Here is a 12,962-nt window from a genome sequence, read left to right as displayed (position 1 = left end):
CGCGGGGCGGAGGGAAGGGAAGGCAGGAGGCGAACGCTGGGTGCCCCCGAGGCCGCGGCTTAGGGCCCCAAGTCACCAGCCGGTGTTGGGTGCTGAGACCCGTTCAGGGGAGTCGCCCGCAGGCCGCGGAAAATAGTACAAAATAAAAGCTTCGCACATAGGCGCATTCTTCCTTTTTATAAGCGAAGTGTCACTTCTCCGTGTGTCTCTTCAGTACTTCGGTGAGGGAAAGTTAAGGGATCACAATTTCTTCAGCTTTCGTGGTAAAGTGCTAATGATCAAGATTTCTACACCGAGAAAATCCTGTAAATCTAGTTAGAACACCAGGAAGGAATCATTTTAAAAATCCAGAATCCCCCTACTCACTTTTTTTTGCTTTTGGGTTTTTCATGTTTGGTTTTTTTGGGTTTTGGGTTTGTTTTTTTTTTGGTTGGTTGGTTTTTGTTTTTTAGTTAATATGTTTTTGAAGACATGTTTTAAATAATCTAGTTGACCAAAAGAAATTGGTTTCTTGAAAGGTCATCTCTTCAAGCAACTGGCAGCCACCTGGTCAGACTACAGGTTGGGGGGGCGGGGAGATGGTGTTGGTTGAAAGGTCATCTAAGTCTGAGGCACGTGTGGGGTTTTTTTGTGGGTTTTTTTTATACATATGCAAGTTTTTAGCTGTTGCTAGGACAGACCAGACCGATTATGGTTCTCATTTTAGGTTCAATAAAGACTGTATTTTTAACTATGACACTGATTTAAAATCACTGTCTTTTTTTTAGCGCCAACATCTATTTAATAAAGTTTTCTAATAGCTTTATAGCTGTCACATTCACATCTATATTGACTGGTTTTTAACGGTGTAGTGAGCAGTTCTCATTTTATATGGTTAATACCATAGATTCAAGAAAACAGCTGGAAAGGCCGCTCACAGCTGAGCGCAGAGCGGAAGAGGGTGGGGGGGGGCGTGTTCCCGCTGGAGGGCGCCTGTAGGGGTCGGGGTGATGCCCCCATATCACAGATGAGGCGGCCGAGTCTCGGGGTTCCCCGCTGGAGGGCGCCCGTGGGGGTCGGGGTGATGCCCCCATATCACAGATGAGGCGGCCGAGTCTCGGGGTTCCCCGCTGGAGGGCGCCCGTGGGGGTCGGGGTGATGCCCCCATATCACAGATGAGGCGGCCGAGTCTCGGGCCCAGGGTTCCCCGCCGGAGGACGCCCGTGGGGGTCGGGGAGATGCCCCCATTTCACAGATGAGGCGGCTGAGTCCCAGGGTTCCCCGCCGGAGGACGCCCGTGGGGGTCGGGGTGATGCCCCCGTTTCGCAGATGAGGCCTCTGAGCCTCGGGTTCATTCTCCCGGAGAAGTGAGGTTGGAATTAGTGCTCAGACTCCACGCGCCGCCTGCGTGTGCCGGTTCGGTTCGTGACGGGCCGTGTGTTTCTCTCCCGCAGATGACGACAACTCCGAGGACGGCTTCCACACCATCCCTTCGGGGCGGCATGAATACGCGTTCAGCTTCGAGCTTCCACAGACGTAAGTAAGAGAAAGAACAGGCACTTTTCATAGACAGCCACCCTTTTCAACTTAAAATTATTCTAAGTTTAAATGTTTTTAGTTAAAAAAAAAAACCCTTTTCATGACTGAATCTTGCTAGAGGAAAACAATGTGCTTAAGAAAAAGCTACTTTATGATGTAGTGTGGCAAAATTATAGAAAGCAAAGCTTAATTCTTAGTACTCTGCCTCACGATCGATGAGGTTTTTAAAACCGGAATAAGATTTCATTTAGCGTGAGTGAGTTGAAGGTGCTAGTAAATAGTTAAGCCCTGTGTGCCTAGTTGACCATCAGTTATTAGCAGAAAAGGTAAAACACATCAAGTCACAGTCACTTATAAACGTGCGGTCTTCCTTTTCTGCAAAGTTAACCAGCAGCGGGGAGCTGAGACCGCCAGCGCGCTGGGCACGTCCCGACTCCAGGGGCGATGGGCTTTGGGTCCGAGCTCAGTAGCTTCTGTGCAAAGAGCTATTGAGAAGATCACGCAGGAGACATCCTTCAGGGATACCTTAATATAAGGATTGGGATCTAACGGGAAAGGGAGATGGAAAAGTGGCATAATCTTAATGTAGTAAAAGATTGTTAGGAGAGATTATTCAATGTTTTTAAAATAATGCCTTTAACAGATTATCCTGACAGGCAAAGTGGGACTTGTGATCATTGTTTCGGAGGATAAACTTACAAGAAAAATTTATCAAGTGCCAAATGTACATAATTTTATATCTTATCTGTAAAGCACTCATTTAAAATAAACTCTAAAAGACTAGCAAAATACTGCATTTTATTTCTCTGTGCTAGGCAAATTAATGCAAGACTCTAAAATAGATAGCCAATATGACAAGCACTTTACTCATTGATTATAGGATATTCACAATCCGCTTTTGCAAATTCTTGATTAGACATAAGTTTTCTATCCAACTACTCATTCTAATCTAAGTTAGCGTTCTGCCTTGTCAATAACTGAAAACCAGGCATTTTTCTAATGAAATTATGAGAAAGAGACTAAACTCACTAAAATAAAATCTTTCACAAGAAATAAAACTGGCAAAATTGCAAGTTCTGATTCCCTTGATACAGGTCAGCAGAGATGTTTCTTTTTCTTTAAGCCTATGGTAAAGTTTGAAAACAGCCCAAAAGGAAGCATGAGGACACTGGGAAATATAAAACTTTTTTAGTATTTCAGTGGACTTGATGAAATGTGAAATTTCTGAAACTATAATGACTGTTCTAGGCCTTTTCTAGACCTTCTTAATTAGTTGCTATAAAAAGAGATACTAATTCCCGGCAAATGAATAGTGGAGCACTGTAGGGAATTTGGTCTGAATATTTAACCAGTGTCTATAATTTCTCAATAGAAATAGTTAAACCTTTCTTAACTTTATTTTTAAATTAAGTTCTTGACCTATTCAAGAATTATTCACTTCCAATTTGTCATAATTTTGCCACCAACATTAAAAGTAGCTTCTTTATTTAAAGAGATTGTATGCTTCTTCTTTCTTTAAGCAAAATTTCTGTAATATTTACCAGCTATTTGTTCTATTTGGAAACAAGATTTTTCCCCAATGACTTATCCCTTTGGAAATTTTTAAAAATCATGTTTGATACCTCACTGATATATAAACAGTACAATATATTAACACTTCTATGATAATCTGTGTAATTATTAGAAAGAGGTGTAATATTAATATATTGACCTTTATATTCTACACAGACCACTTGCTACCTCATTCGAAGGCCGACATGGCAGTGTGCGCTATTGGGTGAAAGCCGAATTGCACAGGCCTTGGCTTCTACCAGTAAAATTAAAGAAGGAATTTACAGTCTTTGAGCATATAGATATCAACACTCCTTCATTACTGGTAAGAATTGACTGAATTCTTCATTCTTTGTTTTGGCATACCAATACTAAAGAATAATCACCTAAATTAAACTGTAATTTTATCATTTTAAAATAGTGGCTTTATTTTAAAATTTAAAAAAAAATTAATTATTTTTAAAAATAGTCAAGGGAACACACACAGTAATGAAGAATATGATCATATTTCCTGATACTGTAATTAACCTTAAATAAATGTTAAAAGACTAGCATATGGTATGAAATATCTCTTACTCAGAAGAAACAGCAGTAACAAAAAACAAATCTGTTCCCTGGATAATTGTAGTGGACGAGGAGCAGTAGTATTAATTATTATTTTAACATAATATCACTTACTTTGAAAATACCATAATGAATCATTTGTATTGCTTTGCATTATTCCAATGTAGGGATGTCAAACGATGGGGAGATTATCACTTTTTTTCAAAAAATTTAATTGCATCTTAAATGAAATCCTTCCTAATTGTATTTTTTCACAAGATTCAAATTTAACTTCAAAAACATTAATTGGTTTAAACAAATGATAACATCTTTAAGCAAATAAGAATTTTTTAAATGTGCAGTTTTCCCTTTTTTACACAATTTAAGGTAGTTTAATAAACTGGAATGTGGAAAGGGTTTTTTTGTTTGTTTGTTGGGTGGGTTTTTAATTAATATATATAATGTGGGCTAAAATGATGTTTATGTGTTAAGCCCTGCACCCTTTTTTCTTAATTGCATAGAAACTTATATAAAAACAAAAATAATTCAGAGCCATTGGTTAAATATATATATATATGGCTACCAACAAAAAGCAGGACTGCTTTTAATTTTTAATTCTCCAAGAATTTAGATTGTATTTTAAAACATTTTATTACTCTCCCAACTCATACATTGATCTTTTTGTCTAAATTTATTTCTTACAGTCACCCCAAGCAGGCACAAAAGAAAAGACTCTTTGTTGCTGGTTCTGTACCTCAGGCCCAATATCCTTAAGTGCCAAAATCGAAAGGAAGGGCTATACCCCAGGTACGTATGAAGTGGATCCCACAAAAACAATCTTTTTTCACTTAGCTTTTATGTTTAAATTTATAGTGTTTCTACTAAATGCAAACATGATATAGCATTCTTTGGTAAAATAACATAAGATGTGCTTATCCAGTTTTCTTTCATAAATTTCCTCTCCTTTACTTTTATTTTTTCATTTATTGATTTTTTTTTGTTTTTAGAAAGAGAGAAACATCGATTTGTTGTCCCACATATTTATGCATTCATTGGTTGCTTCTTGTATGTGCCCTGACCGGGCATGGAACCCACATCCTTGGCATATCGGGGCAATGCTCTAACCAACTGAGCTTACCCGGCCAGGGCCCTCTCCTTTTTTAAAGAGCTACTGTAGTTCATTTTTATAACTCTTAAGTTAATTGCCACTCCTAGGACAGCTTTTCATCCTGTAGTCTGCTGAGCTTTCCAGCGTTAGCCTAAGAATCTACATTAGTTTTGGGGATTTTGTTTGTTTTGTTTTGTTTTCTTAACAGATCATTTTTCCCTCTCCAGGTGAATCAATTCAGATATTTGCTGAGGTTGAGAACTGCTCTTCCCGAATGGTGGTGCCAAAGGCAGCCATTTACCAAACACAGGCCTTCTATGCCAAAGGGAAAATGAAGGAAGTAAAGCAGCTTGTGGCTAACTTGCGTGGGGAATCCTTATCATCTGGAAAGACAGAGACATGGAATGGCAAGTTGCTGAAAATTCCACCCGTTTCTCCATCTATCCTCGACTGTAGTATAATCCGTGTAGAATATTCACTAATGGTATGTATAAATTTAAGGGGTTTTATTTAAGTCTTAAAATCACAAGGATATCATTTTGTCTTATATCCAAGATTTGATATTTGTATTCCATATAATATATATACAAATAAATATGTCTTTATATAGTTTGCATTGTAATTATTAATTTTATATGTATGTGAATGTATTATAAGGTTATTATGCATATGGATAAACTTTTCTTGTATATCATATGCATATAAGTAAAAAATGAAGTAAATGAGGACCTCAGATAACATTAGAACTGGGTTATTAGTTTTTTTTAAAAGGAAATAATACGTGGCATTCTAAACCTAGCGTCTCCTTTTACTGTTTTAGGTATATGTGGATATTCCTGGAGCTATGGATTTATTTCTTAATTTGCCTCTTGTCATCGGTACCATTCCTCTACATCCATTTGGTAGCAGAACCTCAAGTGTAAGCAGTCAGTGTAGCATGAATATGAACTGGCTTGGATTATCCCTACCTGAAAGACCTGAAGGTAATTTGATACATCTAACTTTAATCTCCTATAATTTTCAAGAACATAATCTCATATTTTACGATTAAACTTTTGTCTATACCTAAGAGTATATATGTCCCTAATGTTAGATTCAAAACCTAATCTCCCTAGTTTTGAACACAACAAATAATTACTATTTTACTTTGATATTTCTTTTTAATATCTCCTATTCTGTGTATTTTGACATGCATCAGAACATGCTGTTCGAATTGCGTGTATCTTTTTCCTTCAGCACCACCCAGCTATGCAGAAGTGGTCACAGAGGAACAAAGGCGGAACAATCTTGCTCCAGTGAATGCCTGTGATGACTTTGAGAGAGCATTTCAAGGACCACTGTTCGCATATATCCAGGAGTTTCGATTCTTGCCTCCACCTCTTTATTCAGAGGTAAGCATCAACTCCTCAAGTATAAAATGGGCTGGCTGTCTTGCATTGCAGACTTTTTAAAAATACAGTTAGTTTTTTATTATGATAACTTAGAAAAACATTTAAAAACACAGATTAAAGATTAGATTAGGGTTTTCAATATTTACTAAATAGGACTGTTCACTTCTATTGGTGAAATAAAGATAATGATCTCACATCATGCTTTTCAAAATGCCAGTTAAAGGAATAATTTACATTTTAAAGCATCTATAGAACTGCCATTTTGCAAGCATTGATTAATAGGATTTATCTTATCATCCTTTTCCAATTTAATTCTTGTATTTTTTAACATTCTCAGCCATGAGGGAAAATAACATATTAGCAATAACATTTTAAACCACATTTCTACACTGTTAGATTATTTTTATACATTTCATATTGATGACAATTAAGCCCTTACATTAATAAAATATGGCCCTTAGTGGGAAAAACAAACTTAGCAGCAAAGTATTATATAATAATTAGAAAGAAATGTACAGTTCATTTGGAATCAGCGTATTGGGCCCTGGGAATTGAGGGGCTTCCCTTAGAAAAATGATTAAAAGTAGTACTCCTCAAAAGGTAGGGTAGTTCAGGTATGAAAGCAAACAGCCAGTGAAAAAAAAGAACAAACAGCGTGTGCAAAGGCAAGTAACTAAAAGGTGTGGGGGATGCAGCAATTTCAGTATACTTCAGAATGCACATATATAAGTACATGTTTTGAGGGGCTTTAAAGTTAGCCTTGATACCAATATAATGCCAAATAGTTTTGTAAATCACTGCAATTAGCTTTTTCCTTTTGGTTACTGTAATTTAAACAGCTATTTTATAATGAAATGTTACTCTCCCAAATAAGACATAAAAGGGATGTTTCACTCTTTACCAAATTGTCCTCCTCATGTTCCCCTCCAACATCATGACTGGAAGAGTCAATTTTCTTTTGGATCTAGCCAATATGACGTGCACTTTATTCATTGATTATAGGATATTCACAATCTGTTTTTGCAAATTCTTGATTAGACATAAATTTTCTATCCAACTATTCCTATTCATAAAATTTTCTATTAAATGCTAAAAATGTTCTCCCTCTTGTTACAGATTCTGTTCCTACGTTTTTTTCAGACATTTCTGTCTTGCTTATTATTAAGTCAGTTGTTTCTCGTTGGATCTGAGGCTTCTTCACTGTCCAGGCATTTTAAAAGAATGGCAATCTAAAGATCTACTTTTAAGTAATTAGTCATAAAATTCTTCCTCCTTTTAAAAATGAACCAAAGAGAATTAAAAACTTTTAAAACACTAAATAGGTTCATGTTGTGATTTAATTAACATCTAGTCACATAGAGGGGAGCTTAAAAAGCTATTTTTACTTTTTTTTCCTCTTTAAAGGATAGTTATTAAAAGAAAGAAAAGTTATTTAGCTTTTTTCCTTCAAAAATGGCTTTTGCCTAAAGTGTTTGAGGCACTTTGGATTTGTCCTAAATAGGTCTTATCCAAAAGGTCTTTCAGTAAAAGAAATGTATTAAACCCAATAAGTTGCCTTCCTGTGCCCTTTCCTTTATACCTGAGAAGCAACAAAAATGCATTCACTTTTATTAAACGTACGTGTATATGAAAGTCACTCCAAAGATAGAAAAGGTGGGAAGCCCCTCTATCTCTGGTGGGTTCAGCGTTATTGTTTCTTAATGTACACTATTCCCGGGCCCTTTCTGAAGCTTTATACCCAAGAGTTACCAAGAATATTGTTTACACAACTGCATTCTTCCTAAAGCCTACAGAAGAGATTTTTTATAAAAGTATAAAAGGAATACTTTACAAAAGGATATCATTGCTATAGAGATGTTTTACATTGTATTTGAGTCTTAAGTACTAGTACAGCCGTGGGCAAACTACGCCCCGCCGGATCTGGCCCATTTGAAATGAATAAAACTAAAAAAAAACAAAAAAAATGACCGTACCCTTTTATGTAATGATGTTTACTTTGAATTTATATTAGTTCACACAAACACTCCATCCATGCTTTTGTTCCGGCCCTCCGGTCCAGTTTAAGAACCCGTTGTGGCGCTCGAGTGAAAAAGTTTGCCCACCCCTGTTCTAGACCAACTAAATTAGGAGAGGCCATGAGGGTCAAGGTGGAGAGATGTGGGTTGGTGTGGCTCTGAGTCAAAAAGTTTGCCCACCCCTGTAACTAGTAAGTGCTAAGTAAAACTCCATTCACTGGTAAAATTTAACCATTAGCTTTTGTGAAAGAGAACTAATCAGGCATATTTTTATGAATGTTATTATTAATCTAATAATTGCATATCAGGCACTTTAGATAATACTAATACCCTTTCCTTCCCATATTAGCTACGTATGCTCTTTCTAATTAGGTTCATCAACTAATACTCAAAATCTTAGTCATTTGCTACATTCTTACTAGACTTTATCAAATAACTTTGAATTTTTTTTCTCTTTTAAGATTGATCCAAATCCTGATCAGTCAGCAGATGATAGACCATCCTGCCCCTCGCGTTGAAGGAACATGTGGTTAAATCAAGTTGATGTGAATTCCAAACTGTATCTCTTCCCAGCTGAGGACAGAGAAGTATCTTGGAGACACGTTCTCAGAGGAAGTGGAGTTGCTTTTGCCCAGAAAAATGGCAAATACGTGAAACAACCAGTGATCATGCTTTAGAAGCCTATAGCAACATTCTGGGACTGCTCCAACATGCTTGAAGATCTAAGCTTTTCTTCTTTAAAACTGGCACATACCAAGAGCAGTCGTCTTAGCCTATGGTCATACGTGTCAAGACAACACGTTATAAAGAGGGATGATTTCCTTCTTTTGATTTGAAAATTTGCACATGCTCAATGCTTACATTGTGCAGTTCAATGTCACTACAGCTTTTTTTTTTCCATTAATGCCAGACTCTCGATATTCATATAAAACTTGTTTGTGATCAGCACAACAAGGAACAAAAGAAAGCTTTGAAAAAAACTTTAAGATGAAAAAAACGCACTGACATTTTTTTTTTTATTTAATATAGCCTGGACTTTACCTGCGTATGCACATGCTCAGAATTGTCCTACTAGGCTGACCATGTATCACCTCTTCAGCTTGGATCCTATTGTGGATTTATTTACAAACATCAAATGCCTTCAAGCCAATCCTTCTTGCTGTATGTTTTGCAGCCTACTGTAGTAGATATGCAACAGATATGTGGGAAAAGAGATAAGAGGAGGAAGCTAATAAGAGACTTGGTCAAGATTGTATACCTTCTTGGTTTCTTTTAAGAATTTGTTGCCTTTCTACTATTACAGCAAAGCAGCATTTTGTTACTGACTGCCTAAAATCACTTAATCTCAGGTGAACGCATCACTTGCCAAACTGTTGGAATGCTATTTTGTGTTTTGTTGCACTGTTACTTTTTCGTTTGTTTGGTTGGCTTTTTGGAGAGGGGATTTGGAAAAGGGACATACACAAAAGTGATAACCCACCCGCATTTTCTTTTTATCATTACATATAAGAAGAAACTAGAAGAGCTAAGAATGGGATAAAGAAAGGCAGTATGGCAGGCACCAGCAAAGAGTTAAGGGCTGTTGCTCTTAAAAATTACTGTTATTTTTTTGTTTTAAAAAAGTATGAAAGTTTTCCAGTCACAGGAGGAGGAGAAAATACACTTATTTTTATATACAGTTACTTAATTACCTCCAAACACATATGTTGGAAATCATTTTTGCTGGTGCAGAGTATTTTAATGAGCAGGAAGGAATATCAGGTTATGATTAGAGAGCTCAGTTTATACATTTTTTAATCCTGCTCAAGATCTACAAAACTTGAAAACCTGTTCTAAAAGTGATATACCTTCAAAATTATAAATACTAGAATATATGCTGGAATAATAAATGTTCTATATTTTTGTGTTTTTTTTTTAATGGAAATCTTTTTTTTCATTACCTAAAGAACATTTTGCTAAACATGAAAAATCACTGACTTTGAGTATATGTAGATAAGATAGGGAAATTATTACATCAGTAAATTATAGTTTATATTAAAGATTATTTACAGTTGGCTCATAACAAATATACCAGCATTCATGGTGATACTTAAAACAGCATTTTCTGAGTATACTCAGAAAATTGTCTGACTTTAGAAGGAATTCAGCTCTGGTGTTTTTAGTGAAAATCAGCATCTCTGATGTTACAACATATGTGTGAAATGGGTGTTACATCTATCCTGCCATTTAACCCCACAGTTAAGGTGACTGAAAATAATAGTAACTCTGGCTTGGTGCTTGACCTGGTTAATACTGTCTTAAAGCTTCATACAAAACAAATAGGCTTTTCCATAAGTGGCCTTTAAGAAAACATGGAAGACAATTCATGTTTGAAAAGCTGACAGGGTGAAGAAAGCCCAATGTAAAAATGAATCGCGTTTTAAGTGATTCGGTTAAAGGGTTTGGGCTCCCGTAGCAAACTAATACTAGATAATAAGGAAATGGGGGTGAAATATTTTTTTATTATTGTTAAATCATTTTGTGAATGTCCCCCTCAAAAAAAGCTAATGGAATATCTGGCATAAAGGGCATTTGGTGGTTTTATTTTTGTTTGGGGAGGGGGGTTGTCAGAAAATCCCTTTTCTTTTTTATGTCTAACTTCTAGGGAACAATTGTTGATATGCATAGTATTGGAATACTTATCACCATATACTCATAAATAACACATGAAAGCAAGAATGACCAATATTCTGGCAATTGGCACTAGGTCACGAAATAAAATGTGATAAAATCCTAATTATATAAAACTTTATAAAATAAAGTTTTGTTTTCCCCATTAAAGTATTTCTTTTTTATTTAGAGGCATTACTTTACTCTTTCCTAAATATTGGTCAATTTCTGACATAAGATGTGAGGTTCACATTTGTATTCCAGTATTCAAGATAGATTCCTGATTTTTCAATTAGGAAAAGAAAAATCCAAAATGTTAGCAAAACAAAGTGCAATATTAAATGTTTGCTTTATAGATTATACTCTATGGCTGTTTGTAATTTTTTTTCCTTTTTTATTTGGTGCTGAATATGTCCTTGTAGGCTCTGTTTTAAGAAAACAATATGTGGGAAATGATTTGATTTTTCCTATTGCTCTTCCTTGTGGAAAATAAAGTGTTTTGTTTTTTTTTCTTTTTTGTAAAATTGTTTGAAGATTTATTTGAGTCAATCCTATTGGTATCATACATGCAAACACATAGGACTACAATTAAAACTCAAGCCATTCTTGGTAAGAATTGTTTCTAGACGCACTAAAGAAAATTTCTTAAGGCTTAAAGGAATTTTGAATACTACTTACTGTTTTACTTAGTAAGTCATTAAGTTATGTATACTTCCTTGTAAAACTTGTCATATATATGAACCAAACTTAACCAGGTAAAGTACTTTACTTAGATACCAATTCTCTCTCACTGTGATGTGTCCAAGTTTCTAGTATTTCAATAAAATTGGACAGGTACATGCAAAAAAAAAATGAAACTATTCCACCAACTTATATCATACACAAGAATAAACTCAAAATGGATAAAAGACTTAAATGTAAGTCATGATACCATAAAAATCCTTGAAAACAGCCAGCAAAATCTTAAATCTCTCAGTAGTATTTTTTTGCCCATACATCTAGGGCCAGGGAAACAAAGGAGAAAATAAACAAATGGGACTACATCAAAATAAAAAGCTGCACAGCAGCAAAATAAACTATCAACAAAATGAAAAGGGGAGCCTATTGTATGGGAGAACACTCTAATTAAAGGGGTTAATATAAAACATATCAGGAGATCATATTACTTAACAAAAGGCAGACAATCCAATTAAAAAATGGGCAGAGGACCTAAATAGACACTTCTCCAAAGTGGACAGGTAGATGTCCAAGAGACATGAAAAAATGCTCTAAATCACTAGTCATCAAGAGAGATGCAAATTAAAACCACAATGAAGTATTAATCACCTCAACCTGTCAGAATGGCTACCATCAATAAATGACAAGTGCTGGCGAGGATGTGGAGAAAAAGGAGCTCCAGCTACACCGCTGGTGGGAATGCAGACTGATGCAGCCACTATGGAAAACAGTATGGAATTTCCTCAAAAAAATTAAAATATGGAACTGCCATTTGTCCCAGTGATACCACTTCTAGGAAAATAACCTAAGAAACCTGAAACACCAATTAGAATATATACACTCCTATGTTCATTACAGCACAATTTACAATAGCTAAGATCTGGAAACAACCCAAGTGCCCATCAGTAGATGAGTGGATAAAGAAGCTGCAATATATTTGCACCAGGGGATACTATGCAGCAACAAAGAAGAAGGATCTCTTGCCCTTTGCGATAGCATGGAGGGACCTGGAGAGTATTAGGCTAAGCAAAATAAGCCAGTCAGAGAAAGAAAGGATCACATGATCTCATTCATATGTGGAATCTAAAGAATAAAATAACCTGATGAACAAAATAGATCCAGAGACATAGAAACATGGAACAGACTGATAAATCCCAGCGGGAAGGTGAGGGTTGGGGGGGAAGAGATTAACCAAAGAACTTATATGCATACTAGTTGCCTGATGCACAAATTCATGCACATGAGAGGTGGGGGAAGGGATCGCAGGAGGTTGGCTGCCAGCCCTCAACCCCCTTGGGGAAGGGGCCGTGTCCACTGCCACCCACCCCCAGTGTTGGGAGAAGAGGCAACTGTCTCTGGGCTGGGTGCAGAAGGAACCGTGCAGTTCCCTGCCTCCCCCCACCCCCTTCTTCCCTGGCCACCACGGGAATGGGCGGGAGGCCCTCAGGGATGGGACAAGACAGGAGTGGG

The 12,962-nt window shown here is 36.4% G+C and overlaps 1 protein-coding gene across 3 annotated transcripts in view; it reads left to right on the top strand.

The window, feature by feature from the left end:
• The window catches only part of ARRDC3 (arrestin domain containing 3), a 14,457-nt gene extending 3,158 nt beyond the window's left edge, over positions 1-11,299 (top strand). For 2 of the 3 annotated variants that reach the window (XM_006775528.2, XM_006775529.2), the window contains 7 exons: positions 1,434-1,515; positions 3,247-3,394; positions 4,317-4,419; positions 4,948-5,204; positions 5,541-5,703; positions 5,957-6,111; positions 8,588-11,299. In XM_006775528.2, coding sequence (XP_006775591.1) covers positions 1,434-1,515; positions 3,247-3,394; positions 4,317-4,419; positions 4,948-5,204; positions 5,541-5,703; positions 5,957-6,111; positions 8,588-8,644 — 965 coding nt within the window. In that variant the 3' untranslated portion in view covers positions 8,645-11,299. Of the gene's footprint in view, positions 1-1,433; positions 1,516-3,246; positions 3,395-4,316; positions 4,420-4,947; positions 5,205-5,540; positions 5,704-5,918; positions 6,112-8,587 lie in introns of those variants that run through there. The other variant, XM_015571644.1, reaches the window with a different exon arrangement.
• The last annotated feature ends 1,663 nt before the right edge of the window (positions 11,300-12,962 follow it).

This window comes from Myotis davidii, unplaced genomic scaffold (assembly GCF_000327345.1).
Source record: "Myotis davidii unplaced genomic scaffold, ASM32734v1 scaffold44, whole genome shotgun sequence".
Taxonomy (NCBI): domain Eukaryota; kingdom Metazoa; phylum Chordata; class Mammalia; order Chiroptera; family Vespertilionidae; genus Myotis; species Myotis davidii.
This window is presented reverse-complemented; position numbering and strand designations above follow the sequence as displayed.